General features: G+C 46.2%; 1 protein-coding gene across 1 annotated transcript in view; it reads left to right on the top strand.

Annotated features, from left to right (window-relative positions):
- Positions 1-16,687, top strand: part of wdr18 (WD repeat domain 18) — a 131,882-nt gene extending 115,195 nt beyond the window's left edge. The window contains exons 9-10 of the mRNA XM_041839811.2: positions 1,874-1,942; positions 14,548-16,687. Of these exons, the coding sequence (XP_041695745.1) occupies positions 1,874-1,942; positions 14,548-14,676 (198 nt within the window). The 3' untranslated portion in view covers positions 14,677-16,687. The remainder of the gene's footprint in view (positions 1-1,873; positions 1,943-14,547) is intronic.
- The last annotated feature ends 1,942 nt before the right edge of the window (positions 16,688-18,629 follow it).

The raw sequence follows: 18,629 nt of genomic DNA, 5'->3' as shown, positions 1-18,629 counted from the left end.
TCAGACCCAACTATATGTCTGACTTAGCACAACTACATGGAATTCCTGAACTCTGTGTTAAATGGGTTTTTCCAGACACAAACAAAGTTTTGATTTTCATTTATAAAATGGTTAAATCTAGAACAGCCTGGACTTATAAATGTCAAATAATTAGGTAAGTAAGATACGGAGCTGCTGCTCCCTTGACCTAATAGAGAAAAAACTTTAACATTTACTCAGTTGAGACTAACTAAAACAGAGCAGTGCACATGAAGAAACTAAAGGCACCATAGTTTGATGAAAATCTTGCATTGTTTTTCCAGATTCTGTATAAATTAGTTCCATTCAAGGTTGAGACAGTTACTGTTATTAATGTGCTATGGCTCATCTGCTTTGCTTCACTTAAATTATACAAATATACATTTTATCGATCAAGAATGGGTAGCATTCCATTGTTAAAATAAAATTGACCCAGCTGCAAGGGAGTGATACTTCTGTGAACTCATTTGATGTTTTAGGATTTCATCAGTGTGGTGTATGTCAACTGCAGTCCTTCACCATAGCTCTAATTTGTCTGATTTGCTGCAGTGGCATTCAAAGTCCTACCCTTGTAACATGCTCCAGCTGCTACAGGGCAGGTTACTCAACATTTCATAAAGGACTGATGAAGAACTGGTAATGTCTTGTCTAAATTCATTTCACATCACCATTTGGGTTATTTGAGGAAAATAGGATGCCGCTTTTTAATTGTAAAATATTTTAAATTTTACCCTTATTTTACCAGCTAAGTTGGCTCAGAACACATTTTACATCAATGACCTGGGGAATAGTTACAGGGGAGAGGAGGGGAATGAATGAGCCAATTGGATGCTGGGGATTATTAGGTGGGCATGATGGTATATGAGGGCCAGATTGGAAATTTAGCCAGGACACGGGGTTAATACGCCTACTCTTACAATAAGTGCCATGGGATCTTTAGTGACCACAGATCGTTAGGACACCCGTTTAACATCCCAATCAATTCCCTGGGGCATTGGATTATTTATGTTTTTGACCAGAGGAAAGAGTACCTCCTGCTGGCCCTCGAACACCACTTCCAGCAGCATCTGTTCTCCCATCCAGGGACCGACCAGGACCAACCCTACTTAGTTTCAAAGGCTAGCCAGCAGTGGGATGCAGGGTGGTATGCCACTTGACCTGTGTAACGCCCCCAGCACCTTTCAAAGACTAATGCAGTAAATATTTGGTTACTATAACGTTCAGTCGGTGTTACTCTTTTTAGATGAGGTGATTATTTCCTATGAGAGTTTCTGATTGTTTTATTCTGGCCTGTTTATTCTCATGCTCCCTCCTTAATTTTACAAACATGTGTTTTTTATGGTTGTTAGCTACCTCTGAAGACCTACCCATAAGATAGCCTGCAATCCCTATAGCTCTCCCAAGACCAGAGTCGGAAACCACTTCTCTACACCACCATGCATAACTCCTACTCGTGGGCGTGTAGCCTTCTCACCTAAACCCTTCCCACCTCCGTTTCACCATATTGTCCATCCGCATCAGCTTTATTGACCCGCGCCGTGAAATAAAGTCAGAACTCCCACACAGTTGGGTGTCAGCAGACGTGGCGGTAAATTGCAATTGTGATCTGCTCCGGTGCTCTGTAAATCTGGGGAGCGCGATCACGCCACCTTTATTAATGGAAGATCAACCTTTTTGTTATTGTCTGGTATTGTCATTGTCGGCCCTTTGTTGGCGTTGTCACACTCACTCACTCACTTACTCCACTCACTTACTCACTCCACTCCACTCGCACACTTGTCATTCAACCACTTCTGGATATGACTTTGGACATGGCCTGTGCACCTTGTTTGACTGTATGTTCTCTCTCTTTTAGGCCCAAAGGGAGACCTATTTGGAGAAAGCAGACAAACTTTACTCCATCATGAGTGCCGTAACAGACAAGGTAAGTGGGCAGGTCAATGCAAAATGCACATCATTACACAATACAGTTCCCCATAGATGATATTTCAAATGTTATCTGTGTGTTCGTCAACTTTTTAATGAGTTCCCTGTTAAGGTTAGTGAGCAAGTCAACATCATCGCAGGGGGCCATGTGACTCGGCATTATACACCACGTCATGTTCTAAGGGTGTTAGATGTATGTAAATGCTGTGTAAATGTTATGTACAGTGCTTTCAGAAAGTGTTCACACCCCTTGACTTTTTCCACATTTTGTTGTGTTATAGCCTGATACTATTTAGATTTTTTTGTCACCGGCCTACACACAATACCCCATAATGTCAAAGTGGAATTATGTTTTTAGATTTTTTTTCAAATTAATTACAAATGAAAAACTGAAATATCTTTAGTCAGTAAGTATTCAACCCCTTTGTAATGGCAAGCCTTAAAACGTTAAGGAGTAAAAATGTGCTTAAGTCACATAATAAGTTGCATGGACTCAGTGTGTGAAATAATAGTGTTTAACATGATTTTTTAATGACTACCTCATCTCTGTACCCCACACATACAATTATCTTTAAGATCCCTCAGTCGAGCAGTGTATTTCAAACACATATTCAACCACAAAGGCCAGGGAGGTTTTCCAATGCCTCGCAAAGAAGGGCACTTATTGGTAGACATTGAATATCACTTTGAGCACGGTGAAGTTATTAATTATACTTTGGATGGTGTATCAATACACCCAGTCACTACAAAGGTACAGGCGTCCTTCCTAACTCAGTTGCCGGAGAGGAAGGAAACCTCTCAGGGATTTCACCATGAGGCCAATGGTGACTTTAAAACAGTTACAGAGTTGAATGGCTGTGGTAGGAGAAAACTGATGGATCAACACCATTGTAGTTACTCCTTAATACTAATATAATTGACAGAGTGAAAAGAAGGAATCCTGTACATAATATAAATATTCCATAACATGCATCCTGTTTGCAACAAGGCCGCTCAGTGAATGTTTCTGAATGGGCGAGTTACAGTTTTGACATAAATCTACCTGAAAATCTATGAAAAGATGTGAAAATGGTTGTCTAGCAATAATCAACAATCAATTTGAAAGAGCTTGAATAATTTTGACAAGAATAATGGGCAAATGTTACACAATCCAGGTGTGGAAAGCTCTTATCAAGAAGGACTAACAGCTGTAATCTCTGCCAAAGGTGCTTCTACAAAGTATTGACTCAGGTTGGAATACTTATGTAAATGTGATTTCTGTATTTCATTTTCAATACATTTGAAAACAATTTTAAATACATATTTTCACTTTGCCATTATGGGGTATTCTGTGTAGATGGGTGAGATGATAAAATAATCATCCATTTTGAATTCAGGCTGTAACACAACAAAATGTGCAATAAGTCAAAGGGTATGAATACTTTCTGAAGACACTATGTGTAGTCGCCGTAGGTTAACATTTTCACAGGCTCCTTGCCAGAAGGCTCAGCGGAAGACTCTTCATTATGACCCTTAAACTCCTCACAGCGTTTCTTGCACTTTACTCTCAGACTTCTACAAAGGCCACGATAAGAAAATACAGCTGCAACTACTACTTGCCAGCGCATACATACTTACACCACAGTGCGTCAACGTACTGACTGTAAGAGAGGAGAGACCCTACTGGCTATGGCGTCAGCAAAGCACAATATTACAATATTGTGTCTTATCTGGGGACTTGGTGTATCCATACCTCTCATATCCTTTCTTAGCTAGGGAGAGTTGATTTCCTATCTGGAGATCATGGCTGAAATGAACAGGCTTGTTGATATGATGCACCTCCAAGAGATTGAAGGTTTTCATATTAAAGACCACACAGTCAGTTAAAGGCGCAATCTGGAACTTTCATTTCCACTGTCACGGTTCTCTAAGACCGAACCCAGAAGCAGACCAGGACAAGGTGAGTTGAACGAATGAGAGTGTTTATTTACAGGGAAAAGATGCAGAATAGTCCAGTAGACGGAGCGGGTGGCGGAGATGAGTAGGTGGTGGTGAAGTAGCAGATGAACTGATGGCACGGCAGGGGTTGGGTGAAGGTTCCGGGAGAATGACTGTAGACAGAACAAACGGAGGTAAGTACAAGGCAGGTCAACAAGATGCAAAAAACAACAAAACTAACGCTAGTACTCTGAGGCTGATACGCTGGCAAAACATACTGTTTATGGCTAACGATCCGGCAGGGAATGGATGTTAGGCCAGAGCCTAAGAAGGGTGATGATCAGGACCAGGTGTGCAGATTGCTGATGGGATGCAGGTGCGGAAATCAAGAGAGCTCCCCGGAGCGTTCCAGAACCCTCGGGAAACTGGAGATCACGAACATAAAAACTAGTCCACAGACAGGACCCGACTCAGACTGCCGGGATCGTTACAGTACCCCCCTCCGACGAACGCCACCGGGCGGACTCCCGGAGCGCCAGGATGGAGGCGGTAGAAGTCACTGATGAGGTCAGCATCTAGGACCTGTCGCCGCGGAATCCAACTCCTCTCTTCAGGACCATACCCCTCCCAGTCCACGAGATACTGGAAACCCCGGCCCCGCCGTCTGGAATCCATGATGCGACGCACCGTGTAGGCAGGACCACCTCCGATCATCCGAGGAGGAGGAGGAGGAGGCGGAGGAGGCAACAGAGGACTGAGGAAAACAGGCTTGAGGCAGGAGACATGAAAGGTGGGATGGACTCTGAGCGTCCTCGGGAGTTTGAGTCGAACTGCCACCGGATTGATCACCTTCTCCACCACAAACGGACCAATGAACTTCGGTAACAACTTCCTAGACTCAGTCCGTAAAGGAAGATCCCGTGTGGCCAACCAGACCCTATCTCCGATGGTGTAGGTGGGAGCGGGGATCCGGCGACGATTCGCCTGGAGCTGATACCGGTCCGAAACTCTAAGGAGTGCTTTACTGGCCCGATGCCAGGTCCGGTGGCAACGACGAATATGGACCTGAACAGAAGGCACTGAGAGCTCCTTCTCCTGAGAAGGGAACAAGGGAGGTTGGTAGCCATACAGGCACTGGAAGGGAGACATCCCAGTGGCAGATGTAGGGAGAGTATTGTGGGCATACTCAACCCAAGGCAACTGAGAGACCCAGGAGGTGGGGTTGGAAGAGGCCAGGCAGCGTAGCGTGGATTCCATCTTCTGGTTGGCTCTCTCCGCCTGACCATTAGATTGGGGGTGAAAACCAGATGTGAGACTGACTGTAGCTCCAATGGCCAAACAGAAGGACTTCCAGACAGCAGAGGTAAACTGAGGGCCACGGTCGGAAACGATATCACTGGGCAACCCGTGGACCCTGAAAACCTCCCTAACCAGGATCTCGGACGTCTCCGAGGCAGAGGGAAGCTTGGCAATTGGCACAAAGTGGGCGAACTTGCTGAATCTGTCCACGATAGTCAGAACGACCGTGTTCCCCTCAGAAGCGGGCAACCCAGTGACAAAGTCCAGGGCCAGATGCGACCATGGTCGCCGGGGAATAGGAAGGGGGTGAAGTAGTCCAGAGCTGGGCCGATTGGTACTCTTATTCTGCGCACACACTGGACAGGCAGCAACATAACCCCGAGTATCCTCGGCCATGGCAGGCCACCAAAAACGTCTGCGAAGAAACGCCATCGTCCGAGCCACGCCAGGGTGACAAGCCATCTTGCTGGCGTGGGACCATTTGAGGACCGCAGGGACGAACCGACTCAGGCACAAACAACCGACCGGGTGGACCGTTACGGGACCGGGCTGCGTCCGAAGAGCCGCCATCACCTCCTCCTCAATCTTCCACCTAACAGCTCCCACGACGCAGTTCCGGGGGAGAATTGTCTCGGTCTTGGACCCACTCTCCTCCGTCTTGGAGAACATCCGAGACAAGGCGTCCGCCTTGCCGTTCTTAGATCCAGGTCGGAACGTCAGGGAAAAATTGAATCGTCCGAAAAACAACGACCACCTGGCCTGACGGGAGTTGAGACGTCTAGCCGATTGCACGTAAGCAAGATTCTTGTGGTCAGTCCAGACAATAAACGGCTGCTCCGCCCCCTCCAACCAGTGGCGCCACTCCTCCAAGGCAAGTTTCACCGCGAGAAGCTCCCGGTTACCCACATCGTAATTCCTCTCCGCAGGCGAAAGGCGACGAGAGTAGTAGGCGCAGGGATGGAGTTTACTGTCCGTGGAGCATCGCTGCGACAGGATGGCGCCAACTCCCACATCGGACGCGTCCACTTCAACGACGAACTGACGGTCCGTGTCCGGTTGAGAGAGAATCGGTGCGTTGGTGAATCGCCTCTTCAAATCCAGAAACGCTCGATCCGCCTCCGGATTCCACTTGAAGCTCCTGATACTGGAAGTCAAGGCCGTTAACGGAGCGGCCACACGGCTGTAATCCCGGATGAATCTGCGGTAGAAATTCGCAAACCCCAAAAATCTCTGGAGCTGCAATCTCGTACCGGGCTGGGCCCATTCCAGAACCGCTCTAACCTTCTCCTGGTCCATCCTAATCTCTCCCCTGGAGATGATGTACCCGAGAAAGGATGTCGTGTGGGCGTGGAACTCGCACTTCTCGGCCTTCACGAACAGGCGATTCTCCAACAATCGCTGCAGAACCTGCCGGACATGCTGGACGTGGTCGGAAGGTTCCTTCGAGAAGATCAGAATGTCATCCAGGTAAACAAACACAAAGAGACCGATCATATCTCTCAGGACGTCGTTCACCATACTCTGGAATACCGCTGGAGCATTGGTCAGTCCAAACGGCATCACCTGATACTCGAAGTGACCCATCGGTGTATTGAAACCCGTCAACCACTCGTCTCCCTCTCTGATCCGGACCATGTGATACGCATTGCGTAGGTCTAGCTTGGTGAACACCGTAGCACCCTGTAAGGAGTCGAAGGCAGAACTCATCAAGGGCAGGGGATACTTGTTCTTGACCGTGATGTCATTCAACCCCCGATAATCAATACACGGTCGAAGAGAGCCATCCTTCTTACCCACAAAGAAGAATCCTGCCCCCAGGGGTGATGACGAGGGACGAACGAGACCAGCAGCTAGGGACTCCTTGATGTAGGTCTCCAAAGCCTCACGTTCAGGGCGGGAGATACTGTATAACCTTCCCTTGGGGTAGACAGCTCCAGGGAACAGGTTGATGGCACAATCATATGGTCGGTGGGGGAGGGAGTGACAGAGCCTTCTGCTTACTGAACACTTCCCCCAAATCGTGATATGTCTCGGGAACCAGGGACAAATCTGGGGGTTTAGCCTCAATCACCTGACTGGGAACCGAATGGGGACAGGCAGTCTTGAGACAGTTAGCATGACAATCAAGGCTCCAACTCGTTACCTTGCCCGTCACCCAATCGAACGTGGGATTGTGTTCCTTCAGCCAGGGGTATCCAAGGACTAGAGGAACATGGGAAGACGGCAGAATGAAGAATGAAATCATCTCCGAATGATTCCCCGACAACAGCATCTTAACCGGTTCAGTCCTCATCGTGATACGTGCCAGACTACTGCCGTTCAGAGTGGTCGCTTCAATGGCTTCCGGCAATTGCTCCTTGGAAAGCCCCAGCTGTTCCACCAACTCGGCATCAAGAAAGCTTCCATCGGCACCTGAATCGACAAAGCGTTAATCGCTAAGCTCTGATTCCTGTTCACAAGGGTAGCCGGGAAACGGGGTCTGACAGAGGTACTGAGAGGTTGAAACTGGCTCGCTAAAAGTCCTCCCAACTTTAGCGAGCCGGGCAGTTTGACGACCGCCGGGAACAAGTGGAGATGTAATGTCCCGAGCTACCACAGTAGAGGCAACAGTTGGTCTTACGTCTATGTTGACGCTCCTCCTTGGTTAACCCGTGCCGCCCCACTTGCATGGGTTCAGAATCGGGAGAGAGAACCTCTCCAATAATCCTTTGTGGTGGAGAATGATCGACGTGTTCTGGTCCACCACCCGACCCGACTGGGAACTGAGAAGCTGATCGATTGGACGGACCCCATTGCTTCTCCCTCCTTCGCTCTCGGACTCGATTATCCACCCGAATAGACAAGGCTACCAAGCTGTCCAGGTCACTAGGCTCCGGATAGGAGATCAACTCATCCTTGAGCTGCTCCGACAGACCCTGGTAAAAGGCCGCTTGCAGAGACTCCTCATTCCACCCACTCTCCACAGCCAACGTCTTGAACTCGATCACGAAGTCGGCCACGCTGCGAGTTCCTTGGCGAAGCGAAAACAGGCGCCTAGCTGCGTCCCCTCCTCGGACGGAATGGTCGAAGAGCTTCCTCATCTCGGCCGTGAACCCCTGGTATGACGCCATGCAGGGATCCTGTCGTTCCCAAACGGCTGAAGCCCACTCCAGCGCTCGACCACGCAGCAACTCAATCACAAAGGCTATCCTAGCCTTGTCTGTGGCATAAGAGTAGGGCTGTAGATCGAACACTAATCCACACTGCATAAGGAAGGAACGGCATCTTCCCAGCTCCCCCTCATATTTATCCGGCGTCGGAACCTTGGGCTCACGGAAGGACACAGCTCCAGAAGCGGCAGGCGAGATGGGTGAAACCGGTAGTGGATCCTCCACCGGAGACTTGCGTTGGTTCTGGACCTCCGTCAGACCGGTAGAAAGGTTCCGAACTGACAACGCGATCTCCTGTAGTACCGTGCTATGATGGCCCAACATCTTCTCCTGATGGGTAATGGCATGGCGAACAGAGTCCAGGTCCGCTGGGTTCATTAATGGCCGGATCGTTCTGTCACGGTTCTCTAAGACCGAACCCAGAAGCAGACCAGGACAAGGTGAGTTGAACGAATGAGAGTGTTTATTTACAGGGAAAAGATGCAGAATAGTCCAGTAGACGGAGCGGGTGGCGGAGATGAGTAGGTGGTGGTGAAGTAGCAGATGAACTGATGGCACGGCAGGGGGTTGGGTGAAGGTTCCGGGAGAATGACTGTAGACAGAACAAACGGAGGTAAGTACAAGGCAGGTCAACAAGATGCAAAAAACAACAAAACTAACGCTAGTACTCTGAGGCTGATACGCTGGCAAAACATACTGTTTATGGCTAACGATCCGGCAGGGAATGGATGTTAGGCCAGAGCCTAAGAAGGGTGATGATCAGGACCAGGTGTGCAGATTGCTGATGGGATGCAGGTGCGGAAATCAAGAGAGCTCCCCGGAGCGTTCCAGAACCCTCGGGAAACTGGAGATCACGAACATAAAAACTAGTCCACAGACAGGACCCGACTCAGACTGCCGGGATCGTTACATCCACTGACCCATTTGAAAGTTGTGGTAACCTCTAAAACCAAAGACAATGGGGCGGTCAGGGTTTCTCACTGGTAGTTTGAAATTAAAATGCATCGGGGTCATGTGGGACCCATAGGTTAGCATGCTGTCTCACTATATTAAACCAGTAATAGGCTACATTTGGTTAGTATGGTACACTACATGACCAAAGGTATGTGGACACCTGCTCATCGAACATCTAATACCAAAATCATGGGCATTAATATGGAGTTGGTCCCCCCTTTGCTGCTGTAGCAGGCCAGTCAAGTTCTTCCACACTGATCTCAACAAAACATTTCTGAATGGACCTTGCTTTTTGTACGGGGGCATTGTCATGCTGAAACAGGAAAGGGCCTTCCCCAAACTGTTGCCACAAAGTTGGAAGCACAGAATTGTCTAGAATGTCATTGTATGCTGTAGCGTTAAGATTTCCCTTCACTGGAACTAAGGGGCCTAGCCCGAACCATGAAAAACATCCCCAGACCATTATTCCTCCTCCACCGAAATGTACAGTTGGCACTATGCATTGGGGCATGTAGCATTCTCCTGGCATCCACCAAACGCAGATTCGTCCGTCGGACTGCCAGATGGTAAAGCGTGATTCATCACTCCAGAGAATTTGTTTCCAATTATGGTGAGCTTTACGCCACTCCAGCCAATGCTTGGCATTGTGCATGGTGATCTTAGGCTTGTGTGCGGCTGCTCGGCCATGGAAACCCATTTCATGAAGCGCCCAACGAACAGTTATTGTGCTGACGTTGCTTCTAGAGGCAGTTTGGAACTCGTTAGTGAGTGTTGCAACCGAGAACAGACAATTTTACGCGCTTTAGCACTCGGCGGTCTCGTTCTGGGAGCTTGTGTGGCCTACCACTTCGCGGCTGAGCTGTTGTTGCACCTAGACATTCCCACTTCACAATAACAGCATTTACAGTTGACCGAGGCAGCTCTAGCAGGGCTTTCCACATAATTGTGGATATATAGTGTATGTTTTAAAAAGCTGTGTAATTTCATTTCACAATGCAAGTCATTACATCCAGGCTCTGTCGTAGCCGGCCGCGACCGGGAGACCCATGGGGCGGCGCACAATTGGCCCAGCGTCGTCCAGGGTAGGGGAGGGAATGGCCGGCAGGGATGTAGCTCAGTTGGTAGAGCATGGTGTTTGCAACGCCAGGGTTGTGGGTTCGATTCCCACGGGGGGGCCAGTATGAAAAATAAATAATGTATGCAACTGTAAGTCGCTCTGGATAAGAGCGTCTGCTAAATGACTAAAATGTAAATGTAATTACTAGAAGTCATTATAGATTACTCGTGCTGGTCAAGAAGTTATGACTTGCGGTGATTGTGGTGGATGCTTAAATGAATGGCCAATCATATTACTGAAATAAGTCATTATAGATTACTCGTGCTGGTCAAGAAGTTATGACTTGCGGTGATTGTGGTGGATGCTTAAATGAATGGCCAATCATATTACTGAAATAGCATGAGTTTTCCACGTGTAGTCTAAACAATGCACCATCAGTTCTTTATGGCTGACTGCAACAGAGCATGTAAATGTCGAACTGTAATGCCAAAATGCTCTGCGTTGATGAGATCCACTGGCCCAACGTATGTTTTTAATGGCCCTGGGCCAGCGGGCCATTGTTGATGTTGAACCCTGGCAGTTACCACAGAGTTTAAATAACTTGGTGACAGTCACTTTTGCCAAGATCCACCCCCACGGTGTGCAACTAAGTGCAGGGGCAGCACTTTTGAGTGGAAATTAAAATTAAAGCCAGGGTCTGCTCTACTGAGACTGTATGTTGGTTTTGATTAGATCTCAGCATATCCTTGTCTAGGTGGCAGCAGCAACAGCAGCCGCTTTCCCCGTCCAATCATGGGCACTATCCAGCCGCTCCCTTCTGGGCCGCCTGCTCTACCTTGTGCTCGCCAGCATTCTTCTCTGATCCTTGCCTACAAGGCCCTTCATTTAATGGACCTGCGGCTGGTGATGGTGGAATGCTTGATTCTGCCTCCATTCTAGATCCAGCAGTTCTAAAGCTTTATAAAACCATGGATGACCCCAAATGTATAGGATTGAAAACTGCCCCCTCACTATTATGGCCATGTAATTTATGCCTATGTTTGGAGAACATTCTGGCACAAAATGGCTACCATGCATCACGCAGGTGGGTGCTACACAGTGTTACCCTTAAACAATATAACACACTTTGGAACCTATTGAAAGGCGCTATATTACTTCAATCTATCATTATTACTCTAAATAAGTCTATTAAATTAGCACAGAACCTCTGCACCTCTGTGTCGTGAGAGGTCTCATCACACTCGACCAGCGCGTGGATGCAGTATGGGGTCTTGCATGTGCGTAATTGTGTGTGCCAGGAAGGGGCAGGTTGTTGTTTAGACGAGGAGGTCACCAGAAGCACCTTATCCCTGGGCTCAGTGAGCCGCTGACGACTCCACCGCTCGGCCCCCCAAGCGCCCTTAACCAAATGAGTGCCCCTAACCCATTTTAAACATAGTGTCTTTGAGCTACAGATTTTTGGGTTGTACCATTTGGATAAGTTTCTTCTACATCCGTTGGTACCAACCATTAGTCTGTGTGATTAACTTGGGCTGAACTAGAGTGGTGTTTGTGAGACAAGGGCGGATCCCGAAGGGGCCCGGGGCCAGATCTTTTTACGAAATGGTCTGTAGAGTCCGAATGGTTTGAGCTACAAACTATTAAATGCTATCAATGAAAAGCTTAGACTCTCACAAACGAGACTGTCACAAACAAGCAAGCTACACAACAGTCGTTAGAAGGTAGTGGGTTCTTCTACATAGAAGATCATAGGAAATCCAAGGACATGGTGTCTATAATACTGTAATAAGCTCACATAGTCGCTGTCACAAACTCCACACAGTTGTCACTGACTAGTTGGATATTCATTTCCAACTGAGCAAACAATGTCTGTACTTACAGTATTCATATAAATACATTTTTATCTGTTTTTTGCTTAGGCGGACCTTATTTTGTTGTTGTTGACGTTTGTCAATAAAACTCATTAATGCAACTGTTTGTCATATTGTTTTGTGTTTTACTTGTAGCCCTGGTTGTCCTGAAAAGAAAAGGGTGAAACACTTCATTGTGAGACTAAATATAAGGGCTGGACATGCAGATAAATGAAAAGCACATTTTTGCTGGGAGAGCAGCCCTCGCTCGCTCCCACAAAAGAAAAAGGGAGAGCAAGCCCAAAGCACCCAGCCCGGTACATCTATACCCAAGAAGGCAGGCAAATGAATAAATAAACTGAAGATGGGCAATAGAGTTCTCCCCTCCACTCTTTAATCTTGCGAGGAAATTTGAAAAATAAACTCATCAAAAACAGAAACGTCCCTTTTTCAGGACCTTGTCTTTCATTGTAAAGGGTTTAAACACTGTTTCCCATGCTTGTTCAATGAACCATAAACAATTAATGAACATGCACCTGTGGAACGGTCGTTAAGACGCTAACAGCTAACAGACGGTAGGCAATTAAGGTCACAGTAATGAAAACTTAGGACACTAAAGAGGCCTTTCTACTGACTCTGAAAAACACCAAAAGAAAGATGCCCAGGGTCCCTGCTCATCTGCGTGAACGTACCTTAGGCATGCCGCAAGGAGGCGTGAGGACTGCAGATGTGGCCAGGGCAATAAATTGCAATGTCCGTACTGTGAGACACCTAAGACAGCGCTACAGGGAGACAGGATGGACAGCTGATTGTCCTCGCAGTGGCAGACCACGTGTAACGACACCTGCACAGGATCGGTACATCCGAACATCACACCTTCGGGACAGGTACAGGATGGCAACAACAACTGCCCGACTTACACCAGGAACGCACAATCCCTCCATCAGTGCTCAGACTGTCCGCAATAGGCTGAGAGAGGCTGGACTGATGGCTTGTAGGCCTGTTGTAAGGCAGGTCCTCACCAGACATCACTGGCAACAACATTGCCTATCAGCAAAACCCACCGTCGCTTGACCAGACAGGACTGGCAAAAAGGGCTCTTCACTGACGAGTCGCGGTTTTGTCTCACCAGGGGTGATGGTCGGAATCGCGTTTATCGTCAAAGGAATGAGCGTTACACCGAGGCCTGTACTATGGAGCGGGATCGATTTGGAGGTGGAGGATCCGTCATGGTCTGGGCGATGTGTCACAGCATCATCGGACTGAGCTTGTTGTCATTGCAGGCAATCAACGCTGTACGTTACAGGGAAGACATTCTCCTCCCTCATGTGGTACCCTTCCTGCAGGCTCATCCTGACATGACCCTCCAGCATGACAATGCCACCAGCCATACTGCTCGTTCTGTGTGTGATTTCCTGCAGTGTTCAGTGTTCTGCAATGGCCAGCGAAAAGCCCAGATCTCAATCCCATTGAGCACGTCTGGGACCTGTTGGATCGGAGGGTGAGGGCTAGGGCCATTCCCCCCAGAAATGTCTGGGAACTTGCAGGTGCCTTGGTGGAAAAGTAGGGTAACATCTCACAGCAAGAACTGGCAAATCTGGTGCAGTCCATGAGGAGGAGATGCACTGCAGTACTTAATGCAGCTGGTGGCCACACAAGATACTGACTGTTACTTTTGATTTTGACCCCCCCCTTTGTTCAGGGACACATTATTCAATTTCTGTTAGTCACATGTCTGTGGAACTTGTTCAGTTTATGTCTCAGTTGTTGAATCTTGTTATGTTCATACAAATATTTACACATGTTAAGTTTGCTGAAAATAAACGCAGTTGACAGTGAGAGGACGTTTCTTTTTTTGCTGAGTTTATGTACCGTTGTCATCCAACAGCTGCCTGCGCTGCAGATTCGGCCACAATGGGAATTATCAATATTTGCCTCTACGAGATTAGGGAGGTTCAAACAAGATTTGATGTCCCTCAAACCAAGCTTTCCATCCACCGCCCCGTCTCCCAACTCCCAAAACGGGCAGTGGGCTTTCCGTGGGGAGATGGGTTTATTCTTTGCCAGATTGTACCACCACTGGAAATTAATTCCCCCGCTCATTTGCACACAATGGAGCCTTTGACTCCAAATACAGACATTACCATAAATATTGGAGAGGTTTAATCCTTTTGTCAATTTGATGAGTGGGTCTATGAGAGAAAAGCAAATATGTCCACCGTTTTAGGATCCGCTGGGACCTGATACCTGAGGTGGTAGATTGAAATGTTCTGTGTCTACAAATATGTATTTGCTTAACCCACATGTATCTCTATAATTGTACACTCTCTTGCTCCCCCTCTCTCTTCTTTCTCTCTGTTTACTGTTAAACCCACAGAGTGTGTTTGGTGATGGTGAGAACACCAAGGTGCGTGTGTCGGAGCTGGAGGAGGAAGTGAGAACGCTGAAGAAGGTCAACAAGGACCTGTACGACTTTTCCACACAGCTCCTCACCAAGCCCATCTAGAGAAGAGCCACTACCCCTGGCCACGGCTCCCCCATCCCACCAGCAGGGACTCTACTAGGGGGAAGGGAAGACACTGCAAGCCCATCTCACTGCAGACCGGTAGGCTAGGGAAATATAAGTTAGTGTGTGTCATTCATATTGTTTGTTTTGTAAGGGAGAGCGTACATTCAGCAGGACTTCAGGGGTAAAAGTTGTACCATGGACCGTATTGCCTGTGTTATGATCCCTCACCATATTGTGGATAAAGGGTTTAATTTAAATTGACATGAAGAAAGCATGCTTACCTTGTTTGTACGACATGTTCAATGTTAGCCACAGTCTACTTGTAGTAGTCTAGTGCAGCCAGACTGAGTGACATAATTGATCTTAGCACTATATTGACTTAACAGCAGTCCCTTGACCTCCTCAACTCACAGCCCTGTTCCTTCACACTCATCACCAATGCCTATAAAGCCAAAAATCCCGTCAGCCAAAAATCGATGTAACAGGATCCAGTTATTGCCCTCTGACCTTTCGTCCTTTTTGTAATTTGGCTAAATGCCTCAGATTCCTGCGTTACCCACTCCTTCTGTTTTTTATCTTGGCTAGGACACATTCTAAAGCATTCAATAGATTAGATGGATTTGTGCGACAAGGACATGTTGTGCACCCAGGTGTGTTCGGCTTAGCATCGATGAGGCTGGTGTTAATTTCAGTCACAAATTAGGTATGACCGCCATGGTTCATAGGTCCCCTTCACCTTCTCTCAAGCAGAACTGTTTTCCCATTAGCAATATGCACATATTCTGTGTTAACCTGTTTGGCTAAAAACAGCTCAAGGCAGGAATATCTCAAAGAAAATGGTGGTGTTAAAAAAATACAGAAGAGTAGAGGAATATGTTTGAGGAACAAGGCTGAAGCCTGTGAGTACAGTTTTTCAGTGCCTGTAGCAAACATAGATTTGGTTGTACAGTGCCCAGCAACGCTATACAACTGCAGAATCATTTGTTTTTAGAATCCTCCAGAAATCGCTCTTCCTCTCATCACTGCTAATTCTCCACCCGGGGCACTAAGTTAGAGGCTTTTTCTCATTTGCCCGCTTTGATGAGATCTGGAAAAGGGGCCTATATGTGTGTGCCTCTTCTGTAGAGAAGAGGGAACTGATAAGTACAACGGCCCTCCTGTGCAGAGAGAGCCATGGCTTTAGAACAAGGATGGGCAACTCCCCTTTTGTAGGCCCGTAGATTTAAAAAAAAAAATTCAGTCAGCGTCTCAACTTACTGTTGAGTCAGAATACTAGAATACATAAGGTGCAATTTCAAAATGTTGTTTTGCATCAGCAGTTTTCCTATTGTTATATCAGTCACTAACAGTCACGCAATTAGCCCATATCAGCGATTTTTTTTTAGATTTGTAAGTTAGTCCAGCCAGCTATCTAAACTGGTAGTAATCATGGTTGAGTTAACTACCGGGGGGGCCCCCATTGATTTTGTTAGTCACTCTCACTCAGATATCATATTAAGAACTGCAAACATTTGTATGGCAACGTGTAGAATTGCAGGAAATTAGCTGTAAAACTGCAAATCTTTCTCCGCTCCATGGCAAAATGAGTATAATTGCATGAAATTTGTTATAAAATTGAACAAAATTATCTACGCCCCATGGCAAAATGTGTAGAATTGCAGGAAATTAACTCTAGAACAAAATTCCAAAAGGCTGGGGCTGGTTCTTGACTGCATGTGTGGGTATGGATGTGGGTACACAGACCCGCGAGCCACTGTGGCCCCTCATGGTGAGTTCAGATTTTTTGTGTCCCCCACCCCCATCAAAGTTGCCCATCCCTGCTTTAGAACTTCTGCCCCTGTTCACAGAGGAGAGCGACTTACACGAAACCAGACATTGAACCCAATTAACTCACCGTTGGGGGGGTCAGGCCAGTGAGATGGAGCTTCTGAGGGTTGAAAGAGTGAAGTGTTCAGTGTGGTGGATTAATTGTTTTGTTCCTGTAATAAAGACAAAAGGACCAACTGGATTTGTGCTTTTTTTGTGTTTTTGTATGCATGTGTTCTGTATTCACCACGATAAGTATTTTTGTACCTTTCTGAGACCATGTTTCTTGGCCCACTTTTTGCGATTGACCCGCTGTGAAAGATTGGTAAACTATTACTCCTGTATGATTAATACGAGGACAGAACTATGGAAATAGCCTAGAGCTAAAATTAAATCATTTAATATTCTTTATTTTTATAAAAATGGAAGAATATATATTCATTTTTGTCAAGTGCATAGAAAAATCTAATGGGAAATCATCTCGCTGAAGAAAGAACCCCATTTCAAGAAAGAAAGGAAAAGTATTTTATCCTTCCTCTTGCAAATTAAGGTTTTCCCCTTGATTCTATAAGCATCCTTCAGAAGGTTAGGAGTACCTTAACACTCTCAGTGGAGCATGGACACTTAACACAGCAGAAAGGAAAGCCAGTAAGACCGGTAAATGAATGACCTCAAGATTAGAGATGAGACTTAATACATTCACTCCTAGTTCCTTATCTACAGTGCCTTTTTTTATGACTACCTCATCTCTGTACCCTACACATACAATTATATGTAAGGTCCATCAGTTGCACATTGATTTTCAAAGACAAAGACCAGGGAGGTTTTCCAATGCCTCGCAAAGAAGGGCACCTATTGGTAGATGGGTAAAAAAATTAAAATAAAAAAACAGACATTGAATATCCCTTTGAGTGTGGTGAAGTTATTAATTACACTTTGGATGGTGTATCAATACACACTACAAAGATACAGGCAGGAAGGAAACCGCTCAGTAATTTCACCATGAGGCCAATGGTGACTTTAAAACAGTTACAGAGATTAATAGCTGTGATAGGAAAAAACTGAAGATGGATCAACAACATTGTAGTTACTCCACAATACTAACCTAATTGATGGAGTGAAAAGGAAGCCTGTACAGAATAAAAATATTCCAAAGCATGCATCCTGTTTGCAATAAGGCACTAAAGTAAAACTGCAAAAAATGTGGCAAGGAAATTACATTTATGTACTGAATACAAAGCATTATGTTTGGGTCAAACACAACACATCACTGAGTACAAGCATGGTGGTGGTTGAATCATGTTATGGGTATGCTTGTCATCAGCAAGGACTAGTGAGTTTTTTTAGGATCTAAATAAATAAATAGAGCTAAGCACGGGCAAAATCCTAGAGGAAAACATGGTTCAGTCTGCTTTCCAACAGACACTGGGAAAGAAATCCACCTTTCAGCAGGACAATAACTTAAAACACAAGGCCAAATACACACAAGTTGCTTACCAAGACAACATTGAATGTTCCTGAGTGGCCCAGTTACAGTTTTGACTTAAACCAGCTTGAAAATCTATGGCGACTTTAAAATGTCTGTCTAGCAATGATCAACAACCAACTTGAAGAATTTAAAAAATAATTATGGGCAAAATTGTACGGTTCAGGTTTGCAAAGCTCTTCGACTTGTGTGAATACTTATGTAAGTGAGATTACTGTGTTACATTTTCAGTGCATTTGCTAAAATATCTACAAACATGTTTTCACTTTGTCATTATGGGGTATTGTGTGTAGAAAAAAATGATTATAATCCATTTTGAATTCAGGCTGTAACACAACAAAATGTGGAATAAGTCAAGTGGTATGAATACCATCTGAAGGCACTGTATGTGCACTTCAATTGAGTAACAAGGGAAACCATTTACCATTTGACCTCGTGGCACTCTTTTCCATAGTAGTCCATTGCCTGAATTGACAGAGATCAAACCACTTGAGACAAGCTTGGCAAATCATTGAAAATGTGCCACATGTAGGGTGACTTCACCCACTGAGAATGGAGATGAGCATTTGGCCACTGTGAGCTGCCTTTTCTGCGTGATTATATGTGACACTCCCATTTGAGTCAATGAGGGGCTTTGAGGATGTGAAATTAGGCTGAT

Source organism: Coregonus clupeaformis, chromosome 20 (genome assembly GCF_020615455.1).
Source record: "Coregonus clupeaformis isolate EN_2021a chromosome 20, ASM2061545v1, whole genome shotgun sequence".
NCBI lineage: Eukaryota > Metazoa > Chordata > Actinopteri > Salmoniformes > Salmonidae > Coregonus > Coregonus clupeaformis.
The sequence above is the reverse complement of the archived record's forward strand: the minus strand, read 5'-3'. Positions and strand labels throughout refer to the sequence as shown.